The 15,667-nt window shown below is 52.6% G+C and overlaps 1 protein-coding gene across 1 annotated transcript in view; it reads left to right on the top strand.

Moving 5' to 3' along the window:
- Positions 1–705: 705 nt before the first annotated feature.
- MGAT5B (mannosyl (alpha-1,6-)-glycoprotein beta-1,6-N-acetyl-glucosaminyltransferase, isozyme B) overlaps positions 706–15,667 on the top strand; it is a gene marked incomplete at its 5' end in the record, with an annotated part of 44,778 nt that continues 29,816 nt past the window's right edge. The window contains 4 exons of the mRNA XM_009326532.1: positions 706–850; positions 12,466–12,578; positions 13,908–13,981; positions 15,445–15,615. Of these exons, the coding sequence (XP_009324807.1) occupies positions 706–850; positions 12,466–12,578; positions 13,908–13,981; positions 15,445–15,615 (503 nt within the window). The remainder of the gene's footprint in view (positions 851–12,465; positions 12,579–13,907; positions 13,982–15,444; positions 15,616–15,667) is intronic.

Below are 15,667 nucleotides of genomic sequence, written 5' to 3'. Positions count from 1 at the left end.
AATCGGGGGCCTTCCCGGGGGGGGTAGCTGGGATGCAGTGCTTGAGACAGAGCTATTTCCAGTGCTGGGGCACCCACCCTGTAGCAGATTTGGGTAGAAAAGAAATTCTTCTCTGCAACAGGAAAATCCAGTGCTGCTGGGAGGATATGCTGGGGGAGGACCACCTATTTGCTCAGTTTCCCATGCTTTTCCTTAAGCATCCCCTGTAGGCTGTTGTCAAAGGCAGGATGCTGGGCTAGGTGGGTCTTGGAGAGTGAAAAATAGAAGTGCAGAATGAAAGGCCATTTGGTTTGTGTTTGAGAATAAAGTTGGTTTCCCCGTAAGCACTCAGTACAGCCTGGATCGGGTGGACAAGTCAGGAGTTTATGCCCAGAGAGGCAGGGGAGGAGGCTGGATCCAGGGCTGGTGTAACTGCTGGCTGTTGGGAGCTGCAGCAGCGCAGCTGGATTTGGGCACAGACAGGGATTAGCCCGTGCTCAGGCAGGACGATGTGTATGGGGCTGCGGGTCTGTTGGCAAAGCCAGGGAGGGGATATCCAGGGGGGCACTGAGATGGTCCATAAACCACTGAGCCCATCAGCGGGGCTGGGAGCGCAGGACCGTGGGCAGCTTTGGGGCTGAAGCCATGGGGAGGGGTGTTTTCTCGGTCTGACATGGCAGCACCCATCCCGTGACCATGTCTCGCTTGCTCTTTGTGTGCCTGCAGTGATGGGCGCGCTGGAGTCCCGAGGGGTGCTGCGGCGAATGAGCGACATGCTGGAGATGCTGATGAAGAAGATGGACATCTTGGCCAGGCTGGAGAATAGCACTGACTTCCACAAAGGGGATGAAGCGCGATTCCCTCTGGACAGGTCAGTCGGCTGCGACGATGCCCCGTGCAGACCCCGTGGAGCGGCGTCGGGCTCGGGGGGTCTGCAGGAACAAAAAACCCCAACGCGCTCTGCGGTGTCGGGCTGAGCTGCTGTGTGGGAATGGTGGAGCCCACCAGGGCATGGGGCTTGGGCAGATCTTGTGCAGTCTTGTTGTTTGCCATTTCTGGAAACCTTTTCTTTTGGGATTTCTGAAATCACTGTGAATTTTGGGGTTACTTGTAGCACCTGTCCCAGCTGCTAGTGTTGCAGTGTGGGAGGGTGTCTCTTCACCGCCGTGCTGTGGTAGACCTGGAGGTGGGACTTGCCAATGGCTGGAGTAGTACCTGGTGCGTGGGCTGTGCTCCCTCTGCTATTAAATCCCCGAGCAAGCTCAGGCCGGTTTCTTGTGCCCGTATTCCTCAGGTAGCTGTGGAAGCGATTGTTGTTTGGAATCCAGGGCTGATATGTTCAGCCTTGGAGTCGAGCAAGGCTTAAAATGAAAGAGGAGGAAACTGTTGGGCCCTGAAATGCTTGCTGCGCAGAGCTGGCGTCCTGGCTCCTCGTGATGCACGCACCGCATCCGTCCTGGCCGGCAGCTTGAGAGATGCCATCAGACCTTCCCATCGTGACATGCAGCTTTGCTAAGGAGACATTTCCCTTTGCTTTGAGAGCCTTTAAACATTTATTAATGCTAATTTGGCTGTCATGCCAAGGCCTGCAAAAATGGTAACTAAAGCAACCTGAATGTGGAGGGGCGGGGATGAAAAAAGCGAGGGGCAGCACCTGGGACAAACTTTGCAATGCAAAAAAAATGCCAGTGTAGATTTTTGCTCAGGTGGAGTCGCAGGTGACACGTGAGCGGTGGGTGGCAGGGATGTGCCGTGCAGCGGGCTCCTCTGCCCTGTGCCGTGCCACCGGAGCCGGCGTGGGAGCTGTGGTGCATCCCGGCGGCTCCCGCCTAGCGTTCCCACCTCTGCCTCCTGCTGTGGCCGTGCTCGACAGTCGGCGGGGGTTCCTGTGCCTCCCTGTTTCCATCTTCATTTCCATTTCTCTCCCTTGCTTTCCTTACGAGCCTCTTTTGCGCCTATAATGGAAAATAGAGTAAGTGAGCCTATAATTAAAGGCTGTGCTGTGCCATACTGCGTGCATACATGAATTAAAGCTGCACAGGCAGCCTTGGAGTGCATGGTCTTGCCTTTTAAGTAACATAATTTCAACCACTGAAAAATATAATTTACCTTGGTAATGGCAGGGGATTTTGTCGTTACGAGGCTGGCTGGTACCCAAGCGTACAAGGAGGACAACGGTAATCTTGGAGAGGAATGGACAGGACAATTACAGCCAGTGACTGGAAGGCGCTTGCTCACATTTGATGATTTTCTTGGCCAATCTCTTGTTAAAAGAACCAGTAATTTCAGGTGATGGTAATTTCTGTACACCAGCAGCCAAGAGGGAAACTTAAAAGCATTTAATGTGAACTGGCAGCAGTCGCTGCAGTTGGGGATCTGGCGTTTCAGATCTGCCATGTGGCTGGTGGCTCCAGGGCCATCGCTTGGCGAGACCAGAGAGGATGGGAGCTTATGGACCCAGCACATCAAAACAGCCGTGGGTTTTGTGTATGTGCTGAGATGGGCTTGAGCGGTTGAGATTACAGACGTCTTAATTTTCAGGAACAGAAAATCAGGGACAACTAGTTGATATCACCTTTTGCTCCTTTTAAATTACCCCTTAAGTGCATTCAAGTCCCTTCACTTGATCCTGCATCAAAACCGATCTGTCTCATCTCCTTGATGAGCCTCTGAAGATCAGGTTTTGGTCATGGGGCAGAGCATCTCCAGATGAAGCAACCATTGGGGGGGGGTTTCCTCTGGATGGATTTTTGCTGTGATGGTCTGTAACAAAGCACCGGCAGCATTTGCAAACACTTGTGAAGCATTTCCCAAGCGCTGCCCTCCTTTCCTGCAGCCCCCGGGTTTGGCTGAGGTCTGTGGTCAGAGGAGACATGTTGGAAGTGTTACAGCTGTGCTGGGTCTCAGCAGGTTTAAGCGGCTCCATCTCTGCTGCCAGGCGTGCTCCCTCATCTGTAGCGACCTTTCTTGGCTTGTCCTGGTCCCTGCCCTCCTTTTGCGGGGTGCATGAGGCAGCTGGAAGGGTGCAGAGCCAATACACCCCGTCTGCCGCCCTGCTCCAAGCAGAGCCCAGCTCCAGGCTGACCCCGCTGCTCTGATGGATGCTGTCCAGAGCTGCGTGGAGCATCCTGGGGAGAATCTTACAGCAGCTGGTGCAAAACCTGGGCTGAGACCCCATGGAGCTGGGGAGAGGCGTGCTGAGGTCCCCGTCCCTCGGTGTGTAACCGGCTGCAGACCCCAGGGACTCCCTTTGCTGAGGGGGAAACAGGTACCACCAACCGCACCAGGACCGAGCGGTGTCTCCTGAACCCAGATCAGTCCCGGGGCTGCGGAGACACCCTGGTGCTGTTCATTATTAGGACCCCCGGACTCCACCAAGGGCTTGTTTCCACCTTCCCTCCCTGTCTCTGTCTCTTTGATCACCAGTGACTGACTTGAAGCTGTCAGCGAAAGATAATACAATTAAAGGGTGCTAATTTCAAAGGGATTTTATTCTTTAAAGCGTCTCTGGTTAGCATGGTGGCCGCCTTCGTCTCCTTCCCTGCTCAGCAAAGCCGCAAGCATGGGCTTTGCAATTCCACCTGTGCAAAAGTGGATTAATTCTTGTTTTTACAAAGCGCTCTCCTGCTTAACGCTGGATCTCCAATGAAATCGGGGGGGCTTGGGTTTGCCAAGCCCAAAGGAAGAGGTGGAGGCTTTGGTGGGCTTTATGGAATAGCCCGTGAGCACTGTCCCCCTCCAGCACTGCTCCGACAGAGGGCAGGGGTGGCTTTCCCATTTGGAAAATACAAGGAGGAATTTAAATACACGGGGTGTGATTAATGACCTGCTTTGGAAAGCCTCTCAGCTGCCAGGACAGGCAGCTTTACTCAGCTGAAAGTTACTCCAAGATCTTTCATGGCAAATGTCATCTGAAGCTTTTGCTGTTGCTCCGTAGGTGCTGTCTGATTGAATGCTCTATAGGTGCCTCTGTGTGTAGCCCACCAGCCTCTTGCAATGCTTTAGATAAAGCTCTTGGAAAACACAAATGTCCAACATCCTCCTTAGAAGAGCTGCCCAGGGGTAAGGGGACACAGGCTGCACCCATGAACCAGCCTGCTGTGCCCGCCCTGGGTGTTGCTGGATCCCTTCTCCAGCCCCCCCTGGGCTCCCCCCTGCCCGCACCCTGCCCGGGCTGGGAAGGTAAGCGATGGGTTCCCTAACAAGGGTGAGCAGCCTGCCAGTCAGCTGCAGAAAAATCAATACCACTGTTAATTGAATGCAACCCTTGTAAATCATCAGAGGGGTAGGAAATTAGAAGTACTTATGGAAGCCTCCTGGAGAGCTATGTACTGGGCAAGGGAAGTATTAGTTTGCAGTGGAAGTGTTGGTCCCATCACTGGAATGTGCTTGGGAGGGAGGGAGGGAGGGAGGGAGGGGGTCTAAAGTGGCTGACCCAAGCTGGCACCGTAACCTGACAGTGCTGGGGCTGGGAGAAGCCCTTCTCCGGGGGCCGGGCTGCCCCCGACCTGCCCAAGCCCACGGGGAGGTGGCAGCGGGGAAGACTGGGATCTGCAGCGCTGGCATCCCTGGTCGTCCCTCTTCCCCACATAGTGGTGAGCCAGCAAAGGGTGTTATTTGCTAACGACTGATTAATCTTCAAGCTTAATTACTGCCAAGGCTCAGTTAATTTCCACACACTTTAAGTATTTGTTCTTGTAATCATTACATGACTCCATATTCCCCCAGTAATTAAAAGTCTCACAATATGACACTAAATGGGTGATGTTCCTGCATCCTGCCAGCCTGGCTCTATTAATTCCTGAATTGTCGCCATTGATAAGCTGGCTTTAGTGAAATCACTGCCAGATGCCACAGTCCCTTGCTATCCAGGTGAGCCCGGAGCAGTCTCAAACTCCTCCGTGCATCCTCTCCCCATCTCCTTGGCGTGCTGTGGGGCTCAGCGAGGGCATCTGCAAGGTGAGGCTGGTGCTACGTTGTGTGAAAGCTGTCTGGAGTGGGCAGAGCCCCGAAGCAGCCTGCAGGGAAGGTAAGACCCGTCCTGCGATCCAGCCCAGCTTTGCTGGGTTGTTGTTTTGCCGAGCAGAGCTCGGCCCTGGGAGCAGCATCAGGGATGTGGCTGGCAGGAGAGCCCAGCAGCCAGCACCGCGCGAGTCTTCCTCCCTGGTGCTCTCCTTCCTCACGGGTCCTGCAAGCTGTTTCATCCTGGCAGAGGTGGTGAGTTGTTTCTTGCCAGCTCCTGAGGGCGTCTCCAGCCCGGTCCTGGATGCTTTTGGAGTTAGCTCGGAGGGGATGGGCACAGCGCAGGGGGTTGTGAGGACCCTTTGCTTCTGGGGTCCCCATCAGGGTCAGGGGAGGAGATGCACGGGGAAATTAATGCCTGGCAGCTAAGATCAATTGCTTTTCCCTCTAAGGCACAGCAGAGAGGTGGCTGTGTACCACTAGCAGGGTGGCCAGGGGAGCAGGATCCATCCATGTGCCCCCACCTTGCCCGAGGGGCTCTGGGCTTGTTGGGAGAGACCTGCAGCTGGAGGGTGATGGGCATTGCCAGTGCGGTGGGGGTGTAGGAGCCCACGTGTGCCCAAGGTCACAACACCCTCCCCTCCTGCTCCCAGGCTTGTCCCAGTGCTTGTACCCAGCACCTCCAGCTCAATTTGCTGAACCTAATTCTGCAGTGGGCTTTGCTTTCTGTTTATTTTGTGCCTTTCCAGCCCGAAACATTGATATGCCAGGAGCTGCTTTGTCGCAGGGCTTTGCAAATGAGGCTTCTTGATGCATTAACACGTGGAGGCAAAGTGCTCTTGCTGGTGGTTTTGTGCCGGGGTTGTTTGCGTCTTCTGGGATGGCTTGCACAGGGAAAGACCTTGGCACGCGGCGCCCCGGGGCAAGCAGAGCCCAGGGCTTCGGAGCAGCGCTGGGGGGCTGGCAGTGGTGCTGTGGGGTGGGCAGCAGTGTGGCAGCAGCATGCCTTTGCCCAGGCTGTGTGTCTGATTTACCCTATGAGGAAAATCAGATCCCGTTAACCCTCCATCGGGTGTCCCTGATTTTGGAGCAGCTGGGAGCAAGCAGCCCCCTCCGGAGGGATGGGCCTGGGGGCTTTGCAGCTGGGGGGCAGGGGCACGATGGAGGGGGGCATCTGGGGAGGCTGTAGGGCTGATGGTGGAAACACAGGCTGCCAAAATAACCCTTCCAAAATGAAGTGGAGCGTGCCCATGAAACACCCAGCTGGCAAAGCAAATGCGAGGCTGAGGGCTGTAGAAAAGCACGGGCTCAGGAGAGCGTCTCACTCAGGGGATCCCCTGCCCCGGGGATCGTGGTCAAAACTGGGTATTTTTGGTCTAACTTTTGGGCAGGTCCCTCTTAGTTGAGACTGCCGAGGCTGGCAATGTCTCTGCAGCTCACCGAAGGTGCTTTCTCGCAGCCTGCGTCAGGCTACTCAAGCATGTAGGCAAATATATCCGATTTATGCCCCAACCAAGTGAAGATTAACATACATCAAAGTGACTGATCCCGTAACCCTCCTGTCCATCACCCTTCGTGTTCACATAAATAAAACCCACTGCTGCCCGGGCGTATGGCTCAGCTCAGCGCTGCTCTGGGAGTCAGGAGGAAAGCAAAGGTTTGGGCTTGTGGCTTCGGCTTCGTGTTCTGCTTGGGAGGGAGCTCGGAGCACTTTATAGCATTCATAAAATATTTTAACTAATGATCTTCGTTATACGTTGCTGGCAAGTTGTCCCTATGTTGGCAAGATACTGGCTCTGATTAGAAAGTTGGTTTTCTTAGGTTTTTTTTCATGAAATTTATTGCCCGCTCGCTAAAATGGCAGCGTCCTTGCCTGGGGGTGTGCAGCTGCGGGCTTTGGGTTAGCTCAGGGTCTGGCCCTCTAAATGCATTTGTGTGAGAAACGTCACCCACAGTAAACTGAAATTAAAATAAATGGAAGTGCTTTAGTGAGTCAAATGCTCCGGTATTTATTACGCAATTTATTACGTAACTTGGAGTTGGAGGAGTTCAGGCAGGGTTCTGCCCATGCATCATCCGATATTTGCTTCGGATGAGTTTCCAAGGAACTCCCATCCCGAAACACATCCTCTGGGATATTTGCCCAGGGTGGATTCCCAACGAGCGCAAACACGGCCGGAGCAAACTCAGGTCTTTATTCAGGTGTTCATGGAGGGGAGACCGAGCTGTTTGTCTCAGCCCTGAGGTGTAATGGAAAAGATTGCAGCATACAGAGACACCAGAAATTGCATTGGAAGCAGATGCTGTTCTGTGATTATTTTCTTTTTTTATATATTTTTAAATTTTTATCCAGTTGACTGGCTGGAGCTGCCTGTGAAGCATAAAACCACTTATCAGTGGTACGGGCCTTCTCATACGTGGCTCTGAGGGAGGTTGCAAAGCTGGGTGCAGCATCCCTGTCCTTGTTAGATGTCGGGAAAGGCACCGAGGACCTGGCAGAGCCCGCGCTGGGGGTAGAAAAGCAGCGAATCCCGTGCCTCAGCCCCAGCACTTTTTTTTTTCCTCCCTAATATTGCTATAAATTTCTGCCAAGCTGAGAGCAACCAGGGCTTTAGGCTTTTGCTCTGCTCCCTGGGGGTCTGAGCCTTTCCCAAGGGGAGCAGGGGGTGGGACCCTCCCCGCACTCCCCAACACGGCACCCCAGGGTCTTGGCTGTTCTCCTACCTCCCTGCCACTGCACGGACCCTGAGCTCAAACCAAGCCAAGGTTGTTTATCCAGGCTCAGGCTAATAGCTCCAGCACCGGAGTTAAGAGGATTAAAACCAGGATTACAAGTCAAATAAAGACAAAGCCTGCAGCTGAGCCTGATGAGCGGGGCACCCGCCCGGCCACCACTGTCTCTCCTGCTACACCCCCTGTTGGGAGCATCGGTGTCAGGGGACCGTGACCCAAATTTTAGGGAGAGTGTCAGCTGCCCGGTAACCCCCTTGTGTCTGTGTTCCTCTCCTTGCTATCTCCCCTGGCTCCCGGCCTTTCGGGTGCAAGCCACCTCAGCAGGGATGCAGAGATGCGCACAAGGGCGTGGATCCCTGGAGAGAAGTTTTGCCTCCAGCATCGATGAGGTTTACTTGGATTCTCTTACACCAGAGGAGCAAAGCTTGTAATTGCTCCATCTTCTTGGAGATTTAAATCACCTTTTTTAGTTATCCAGCACTTGGATGAGGGCTTTTCCCCGTATCCCTGGGGACCCCTCGGCTTGTCCTCCACTGGCTGTTGGGTGACGCCGAGCTCGTCCCGCCTGGGTGGATGGGGAGAGGAGCCTGAGCCCGTGGGGTGACCTGCTGGAGATGCCCTAGGGGTTTATTTCTCCAGGAGCTATCCCAGCTATTTGAACGGGCAGTACCTCGAATGCTGCAGCAGGAGCCAGGAGGATGGGAAAGGCCCTTTTCCCCTTGCCAGGAAGGGTTATCCATCAGTGCTGCCGCCGGGATTTCGGCTCCCTGTCCCGGAGAGCGAGGCTGTCGTGGGGCTGGACATCAGGGGTGATTTGTGTCCCTGGAGTGGGGAAGCAGCAAGAGCCGAGCACCAGCCCTGGCTCCTGGGCACCCTTCCCAGCTGCTTTCTGCTCTGCCTTGGGTCTTTGGGGAGGAAAAAAAAAAAAAAAAATCTTTAAAGAGGCGACGGCAGCGCAGACATCGTAACGAGCAAGTTGGAATCCTTTGGTAAACTGCTCCGTGCGTATGTTGCATTTGTTGATGTATTATCTTCAAAACATCTGCTTTTCTCCATCTGTATCGGTCTTCCCAAAGTCACTGCTTTCACCAGTTAATAGCAAGAAATATCGGATGAGCAAGCAAATATGTTTAGGGTTTGTATTATGAAGACAACACACGAATAGAAAGAGATTCATTTTTTCATAATGCCACTGTTATAAAAGGCAATAAAAATACAGTGCCTTGTAAAGGGATAAACAGGCTGAATCTGAGCTGCGGCTGCAGGGTTGGGGACGAGAAACAAAGTGAAGGGAACCAAATTAATGCATGAAAAAGTAAAGGAAAACTCAAACCTCCAGCTATATTATATGGCAAGTGATCTGCCAGTGGGGAAAGATACATCTTAATAGCAGTTTTTCAAATGAGATTAATACTGTATGCAGTGCATTATAAGGCATAGTGTGATCTGAATCTTAATCAACATGGGGAAATATAAATCTGAAAATAATAAAGATGAAATCAATATTGATGGTTGGAAGTAAAAGTACTGTATTTGCTGTAGTAAACGGTTTTAAGGTCCCAGGGAAAAATTTGTTCTAGAAAACCCATAGTAATTTACTACAGTTTCAATAGCTGGCACAGTCCCAGCGCATTTTGGTGGCATTTATATTGTCACTATAGAAAAATTTAAAAAGCCACAAGGAAAAAAAAAAAAACCCCAAGCCCGTCACTGCTCCCTGTGCAGTGGTAGCGCTGGAAGCAAGTTCTTCTTTCCGCTGGGCTGGCAGAGGCTGTGCTGGCATCCCAGCCAGGATGGAGGCACGTGGTGGGATATTTCCCTTCTGCTTAGCTGTCGCTGAGCAGAATAAGCCACTTACCTTGTCCTTCCCAGTGTCTCCAGTTACTAAGAATAAGGCATCAAATTCTGACGAGCTACAGAAAACCTTTTTGCATTTAAGGTTTTGCTTTAAATGTCTTATTTTCTTGTCCTCTGCCCAGGTGACAAATCACTGTAATGATAGGTGATGGAACTTACGCTTAACCTTCTTGTCATCTCTTTAATACGTTCACTGAAATTTGCTGCCAAGTGATAGCCCTGTTGCCCAGCAGATAAAAACACCGGGGCGGCTGACTCAGTGCTGCCAGCGTTAGTGCTAACACTGAGGCCCATCAGTGCTCCTGATGTTTGGGACTCTTCACCCCAAGCATAAAATCCCTCGCTCGAAGTCGTGGGGATTTGGAGTAAGCTGGTTTGACAAATAAGGGTGATGAGTGTGCAAGTGGTGGGAGATTTGAGCCTGGTTGCTTGTTTTGGAGGGATATTTTCTGCAATTCTTCCATCTTCTTAATGTATGCCAAGAACCATGGTGGACACTGAACCGTGTGTCACTTTTCAGTAACGCTCTGTGTTTCGGGGAAAGCCTCACAGAGCCCGTGCGACGCGGCTGTCTTGTTTGCGAGAACTGAAAGTGCTGTCTGAGTGTGATCATCAAACATACATTTTACATTGAAGGGCTCCGTGTTGAAATCTTTGTATTTGGGGACCAGTTGTAGCTTACAAGAGCTGGGCAAGCTGGCATAGATGCCGGGCCAGATCCATAACCCGGTGGAAACCGCTGCCGTGGCCGGAGCTCTGGCAGCACTGAGGCTGGCTGCGAGGCTGAGCCTGGAAGAAAGCCATTTATTTAGGATGACGATCCTGATTTTTGTTTGAACGTGTTTGTGGGTGCCCAGTGCTCAGCCCTGGCTGAGCTGAGGTCTGGAGGTCATCAGAGAGGAGATGGGGACGGAGGTTGCTGTTGACTTTTGAGATTTGCCTAATTACTTGGGTGTTTGGGAGCGGGTTCGGACCCAAGTGAGAATTGGGATAGCTTCTGGGAGGAGGCAGAAGTTGGATTGTGGGCTAATCCAGGTGCTCTGAAGCATGGGAGCAGGGCTGCCGTGGCTGTGCTCATCCTCTCTCCTTTCCACGACTGGTGGAGAAACCTGAGGAGCATCTCCACCAAGCTGACGTCCCTCTCCTGTTGTTGGAGCAGGAGGTTGGGCCTGCTGGTTCCAAATTCACTGCATCCTTGGGACGTTTGCTCCTAAACTGCCCATCCCAGCTTTTCCCTGTTTACTGAGTGCATGTGCATCACCTGCGTGGTCTGATGGCTGCTTGCCGGAGGAAAAAGGGTTGCAGAAACCCGGGGAGTTGAGAGCTTTTCAGGGCTGGCTGAGCTGTGCAGCCCTCAGGCCGAGAGCATTTTATCTCCTCGGAGCCACGCTCACAAGCAGAGCTCATCACAGGTAATTTTTGTGCCTGTATGTTACCAGAGCCTCATGAGCAACCTCCCTGTTGCAGCGGTTACAGTAGCTGGCAGGAGACCTGGGGTTTATTCTCCGCAGAAGGTTGAAAGTTACTTGGGGGCAATGGTGTCCTCTGCGTTTAATTATTATTTCTTAAAAGCCTAAGATATGTGGCTCCCTGTGGAGGTGTGCAGGTTGAGTATTGATGGTCATAAACCATGCCAGAAGGAAAAATGTGGGCTGCTTACTGCTAGCTAATGGACTTTAAATCAACAACCGAAGCAGTATCGGTTCATAAAACCAGGATTTTTTTAGCCTTGAGGACAGAGGTACTTTAAATCCCAGCCTTTGGGTTCACTGATCTGCCGGAGAACAAACATAAAACTTCACCGAGAAGGACCTGACATCAGCACATATTTTTTGCGCCAAGAGTATTCAAGGTAGCCCTTTTGGTTTTGCTCACTGCTTATGACACTTCCTTGTATTATAATGATCTCTGTGGCAGCAGGAGGGAAAACTTATGACCCAAGATGCTGCAGGAGGGGAAATTATTTACTGCGATAACAGCGCTCGTCGAGATGTGGTTGTTGTTTGCGGTGGAAATGGCAGGCGAGGCGTTGGATGTGGAGAGCTTGCTCCTTGTCAAGCCTGGCAGGACACCACTGCTGATGGATTGAGTTCTCTTGCCCTTTTATATATTACACCAGGTTTTAATTGACACCCGGCCTCTTTACAGTGCTCTGTCGCTCCGTCTACACAATGTGTTATGTAGATGAGTTTGACGGTGCTGTTTACCCAGGATGGTATTGATTGTGAGGTTTAATTCGCTAGACGGCGTATGCAGCTATTCAAACCGGTGGAATCTGATCTCGAGCCTTGGTGGGAAGGTGCCTGCAGGCTTTGCTGGGGCTGCGACAGCCAGCTCAGCCCTGGCTCCTGCTGCGCTGCCGATGCTCACCCCGGCACCCTGCCACTGCTCCTCGCCAGGACGCCTGGAAATCCGCTCTGGTGGATGGGCTGGCTCAGGCCGTCCGTGTGTCTTGCGTGTTTTGCATCTGTCTGCAGTCTGCTCCAGGCCCACAGGCTTCCTCAACCCTCTTCTGGTTTTGCCTTCCTTTCTCTGTATTTCTTTGGTTTTTTCTCCCTTTTTTCCCCAGCACGGCTTCCTACACGCACCGCGAGGCCAATAATCACAGCAGAGGATTTTCAAACACAGCACATCTGAAAAGAGGAAAACTTTTTTTTTTCCAGCCTATTTAATATTTCCCCATGTAAAATGTACAGATGTACCTGTGTTTATCAGCACACTGCGAAAAATGGCACAATGCTGATTTACGTAGGTTTTTAATTAAACCTCTTGGAAGGCAATGAGCTCTTTGCCTGGTACACGCTGGACCAGGCGTTCCCATGTTGCAGTCTGGAGCTAAATTCAACCTGATGGCAGCTTCCAAGGATGGCAAGTTTGCTATAAGCACCACTGGGAGACATCAAGTTTTCAGGGTCTATTTGGTTTTTTTCCCAGGTTCCAGCCAGCAGCCGGGTTGATGGAGAGGATCCAAGCTATAGCTCAAAATGTCTCGGACATCGCAATAAAAGTAGATCAGATTCTCCGGAACAGCCTCCTGAACGGGAAAGGTGAGTGTCCCCAGGGGTCCCCACGCTCCAAACCTCCTACGTGTTATGCAGTTGCAATAGGGAGATCCAGCTAAGCCTAGCATGAAAAGTTTCGTAAAAACGCAGGGGAATGGATGCTGATCTGAGGTTACCCAACTCACTCCTGTCTGCAGGACTAAGTAGGGCACCTGAAGCTCTTTGGCAGCCCTCCTAGGGCTGTTTGTGTCCAACCCTGTGCGGATGCAGCACGTGGTCTGACTATCTTTGAGGGAGACGAGGTCCTGAGTGTGGTCTGAGCCTTCTCGGAGGTTTCCAGGGCTCTCACCTTGCTATTACAGCCAGGAAAAGGAGGCTGCAAAGGGATCCACCCTCTGTGGCCTCTGACAGCAGTAATCTTCTAAAAGCGTTGCTTCACTTGGCCCAGGAGGACTCAAGAGCTGGGGAGATCGATCTGCAGAGGAGCAAGACCTGGGAAACTCATACCTGCAAGGGGGAGGAATGGTGACAAATCTGAATTGCTGTCAGAAATAAATGCCGCAGAATGAAAGATGAGCAGTGCCAGCACAAACACCTGGACAGAAAAATGTGGTGGTTTGGATCCAAAGCCCAGAGGCTGGGATCCAGCGCCAGGAGAGACGTTCCCATCCCAACCCGGCAGTGCTGCAAGAGCAGCTGGGCTCTCCAGATGTTTCTCCACACGGCTGCGTGTTTCCCAAGGTTTGGGCTGGCATCATCAGGTAGAAGATGCTTCCGTTGCCTCTTCCACCTCATGCTTTTTCAGTTATAGGCAAAGGAGGGCTTATAGGAGGGGTGTTGTCTTTTATTAATCCAACCACAGAGGAAGAAAAGATCCTATTACTGTTTTTAGCTACTTCTGTGCCTTATTCTGGGGCTGGCCCTGGGGGATGAGTCTTCTCTTGACAGCTCAGCAGGGCAATTTTTATTGCAGGTTTACAGCGTAAAGGCTGTCAAGTGCTTCCTTAGATACTGCAGGCTGCTTACGGATGATTAACAGGAGCGTGGATAGGTGGGACCTGGGGTCTGGACCAGGCTGAGAGCAGCAGGGAGGTGCTATAAGGAGACCTGCTGGGATTTAGGAAAGGGGAACATGCTCTCGGTGTTGAAGCAGGGCTGGGGGGGGTTTCCTCTGTTTCCTCCCTGACCTTGGGGAAGATGCTTCACATCTTGGTGTCCTGCTCCATCACGTGGGATGGGGCTGTCTGCCGGCCCAGCTGCGGTGCCGATGAACGTGCTCGGGGGCTGGCAGCCCCATCCCATCCCCTCCAAGTGTTTCTGGCTGCTCTGCCAGCATGTCCCGGCTCTCCCCATGCCCAAATTGTCTTTCTGCAGTGGTGGAAGGCAGGAGGGACCAGTGCGAGGTGCCCAGGGATCCCAAGTACCCTGACTGCGCTGGGAAAGTGGAGGTGAGTCGGGATTCCCTGTCTGGGAGAGGGTCTCGATCTGGGGTGGAAGCTGCTGGGAAGGGCACAAAGCAACGACCCCGGGGGTTAAACTGGGAAGGGCAGTGGGGAGGGGGATGCTTTCTAGAATAAAACTATTTGCTTTAACACGGGAAAGGTGCAGCCCGTTGCAGAAGGAGGAGCAAAGCCAAAGATGTGGAAAGCAAAGCACAGCTGTGCTACGAGGAGAAAACACAAGGGAGGTGTCCGACCTCCTCTGGGGGCCTTTGCTATATGAATGTAACTGTTTTCCCCCGATAATAAGGCATATGCCTTCAGTTTTAGTCGTACGAAGCACTGAAGCACGGTACCCAGAGGTGTGCAGGCAGCAGCAGAGTCAGCTCTGTGAGACCACCTCTGCCTGCAGCCCCCCCTGCCTGTAGTTTCTGTGTTTAATGACAGAAGCGCGGTGAGGAGAAAGCACTGTCACATCGTCTTTAAATATCTGGAGTGTTAGCTAGCGTCTGGGGAATAATCTCAGAAGAGCATCTCGTTAAGGTGGCCAGGACCTCCATCTCAAATAGGATGTCCTGCCTGACCCAACCTGCTCCTTACACCTGAATGCAGCCTGGCATTTGGCCCGGAGCATGATTGCTTTGTCAGAGAGCATATTTACATGAACTAATTAAAAGCATCTCCCTCTTCCCTCCCCTTCCCAGCCTCCTGCTTCAAGCTCAGGCTTCTGCAGGGCCGAGTCTCCCTGAAAAGATGTTGAAGGATATATTAAAATGATACCGGGGGGTTGTATTTTCCTCTTCCCCTGGTGCTAGGCATCTTTTCCTTCCACGATTTGAGTAAATTCAGAATGTAATTTAATTGTGGAAGGCTGTAATTCGATCTCCTGTCCGGGTGATTGCTGCGTTTTACATATTGGGCGCAGCGACCTGTCTCCCGAGTAGATTTGTTTTTGTAGTTGAATTAGGAAGAGGCTGGCAAGAGCCATTGCGGGGGATGATAAATCGCTGCTCCAGTCGCTGGTTATTCTCCTTCATGTGAAATCATCCTCTTGGACTGCCGGTGGATCTGTCTCCTTGCCCCGCTGCACCTGGGGCGATGAAATCAGCAGCTCAGCTCGCTCCCCAGCAAAGCTAACGAGAAGAAAACCCTGGGGTGTATAATTTCCCTAGGGATTAATGGCTGTGCCCCCAGGGAAGGCACGTGTTGGTGCTGGAACCCAGTGCTAGAAACCCAGGGAGCTCCCAGCAAACCTTCCTGGCTCTTCCTCTGCCCCGTGTGCCCTGGAGGCACTGGGTGGGCAAACATTGGCACTGGTGCTGGGTGCGCTCTGGTTTGCAGCCCTTTGTCCACCCTCAGCTAGAGAAAGATGATGGAAAATGAGGTTGCCCGTAGCAGGGGCAGCTCGCAGGGCGGCTGTGTCCCCTCCCGGCCGGAGGACAAGCCCCATGTGTTTCTTTGCCCCCTCGCAGTGGATGAGGGCCAGGTGGACCTCCGACCCCTGCTATGCGTTTTTTGGCGTGGACGGCACCGAGTGCTCATTCCTCATCTACCTCAGCGAAGTCGAGTGGTTCTGCCCTCCCCTGCCGTGGCGAAACCGGACGGTGGCTTTGCCTTCCCCCCCACCGCTGCCCCAGGTGCAGGTAAGGTGGGGGCAGCCTGTGTCCTGCCGGTCCTGGGGGGGTTGGGGGGAGA

The sequence above is a fragment of the Pygoscelis adeliae genome, unplaced genomic scaffold (assembly GCF_000699105.1).
Source record: "Pygoscelis adeliae isolate BGI_AS28 unplaced genomic scaffold, ASM69910v1 Scaffold61, whole genome shotgun sequence".
NCBI lineage: Eukaryota > Metazoa > Chordata > Aves > Sphenisciformes > Spheniscidae > Pygoscelis > Pygoscelis adeliae.
Note: the sequence above shows the minus strand (reverse complement) of the source record. Positions and strands in the feature narration are given on the sequence as shown.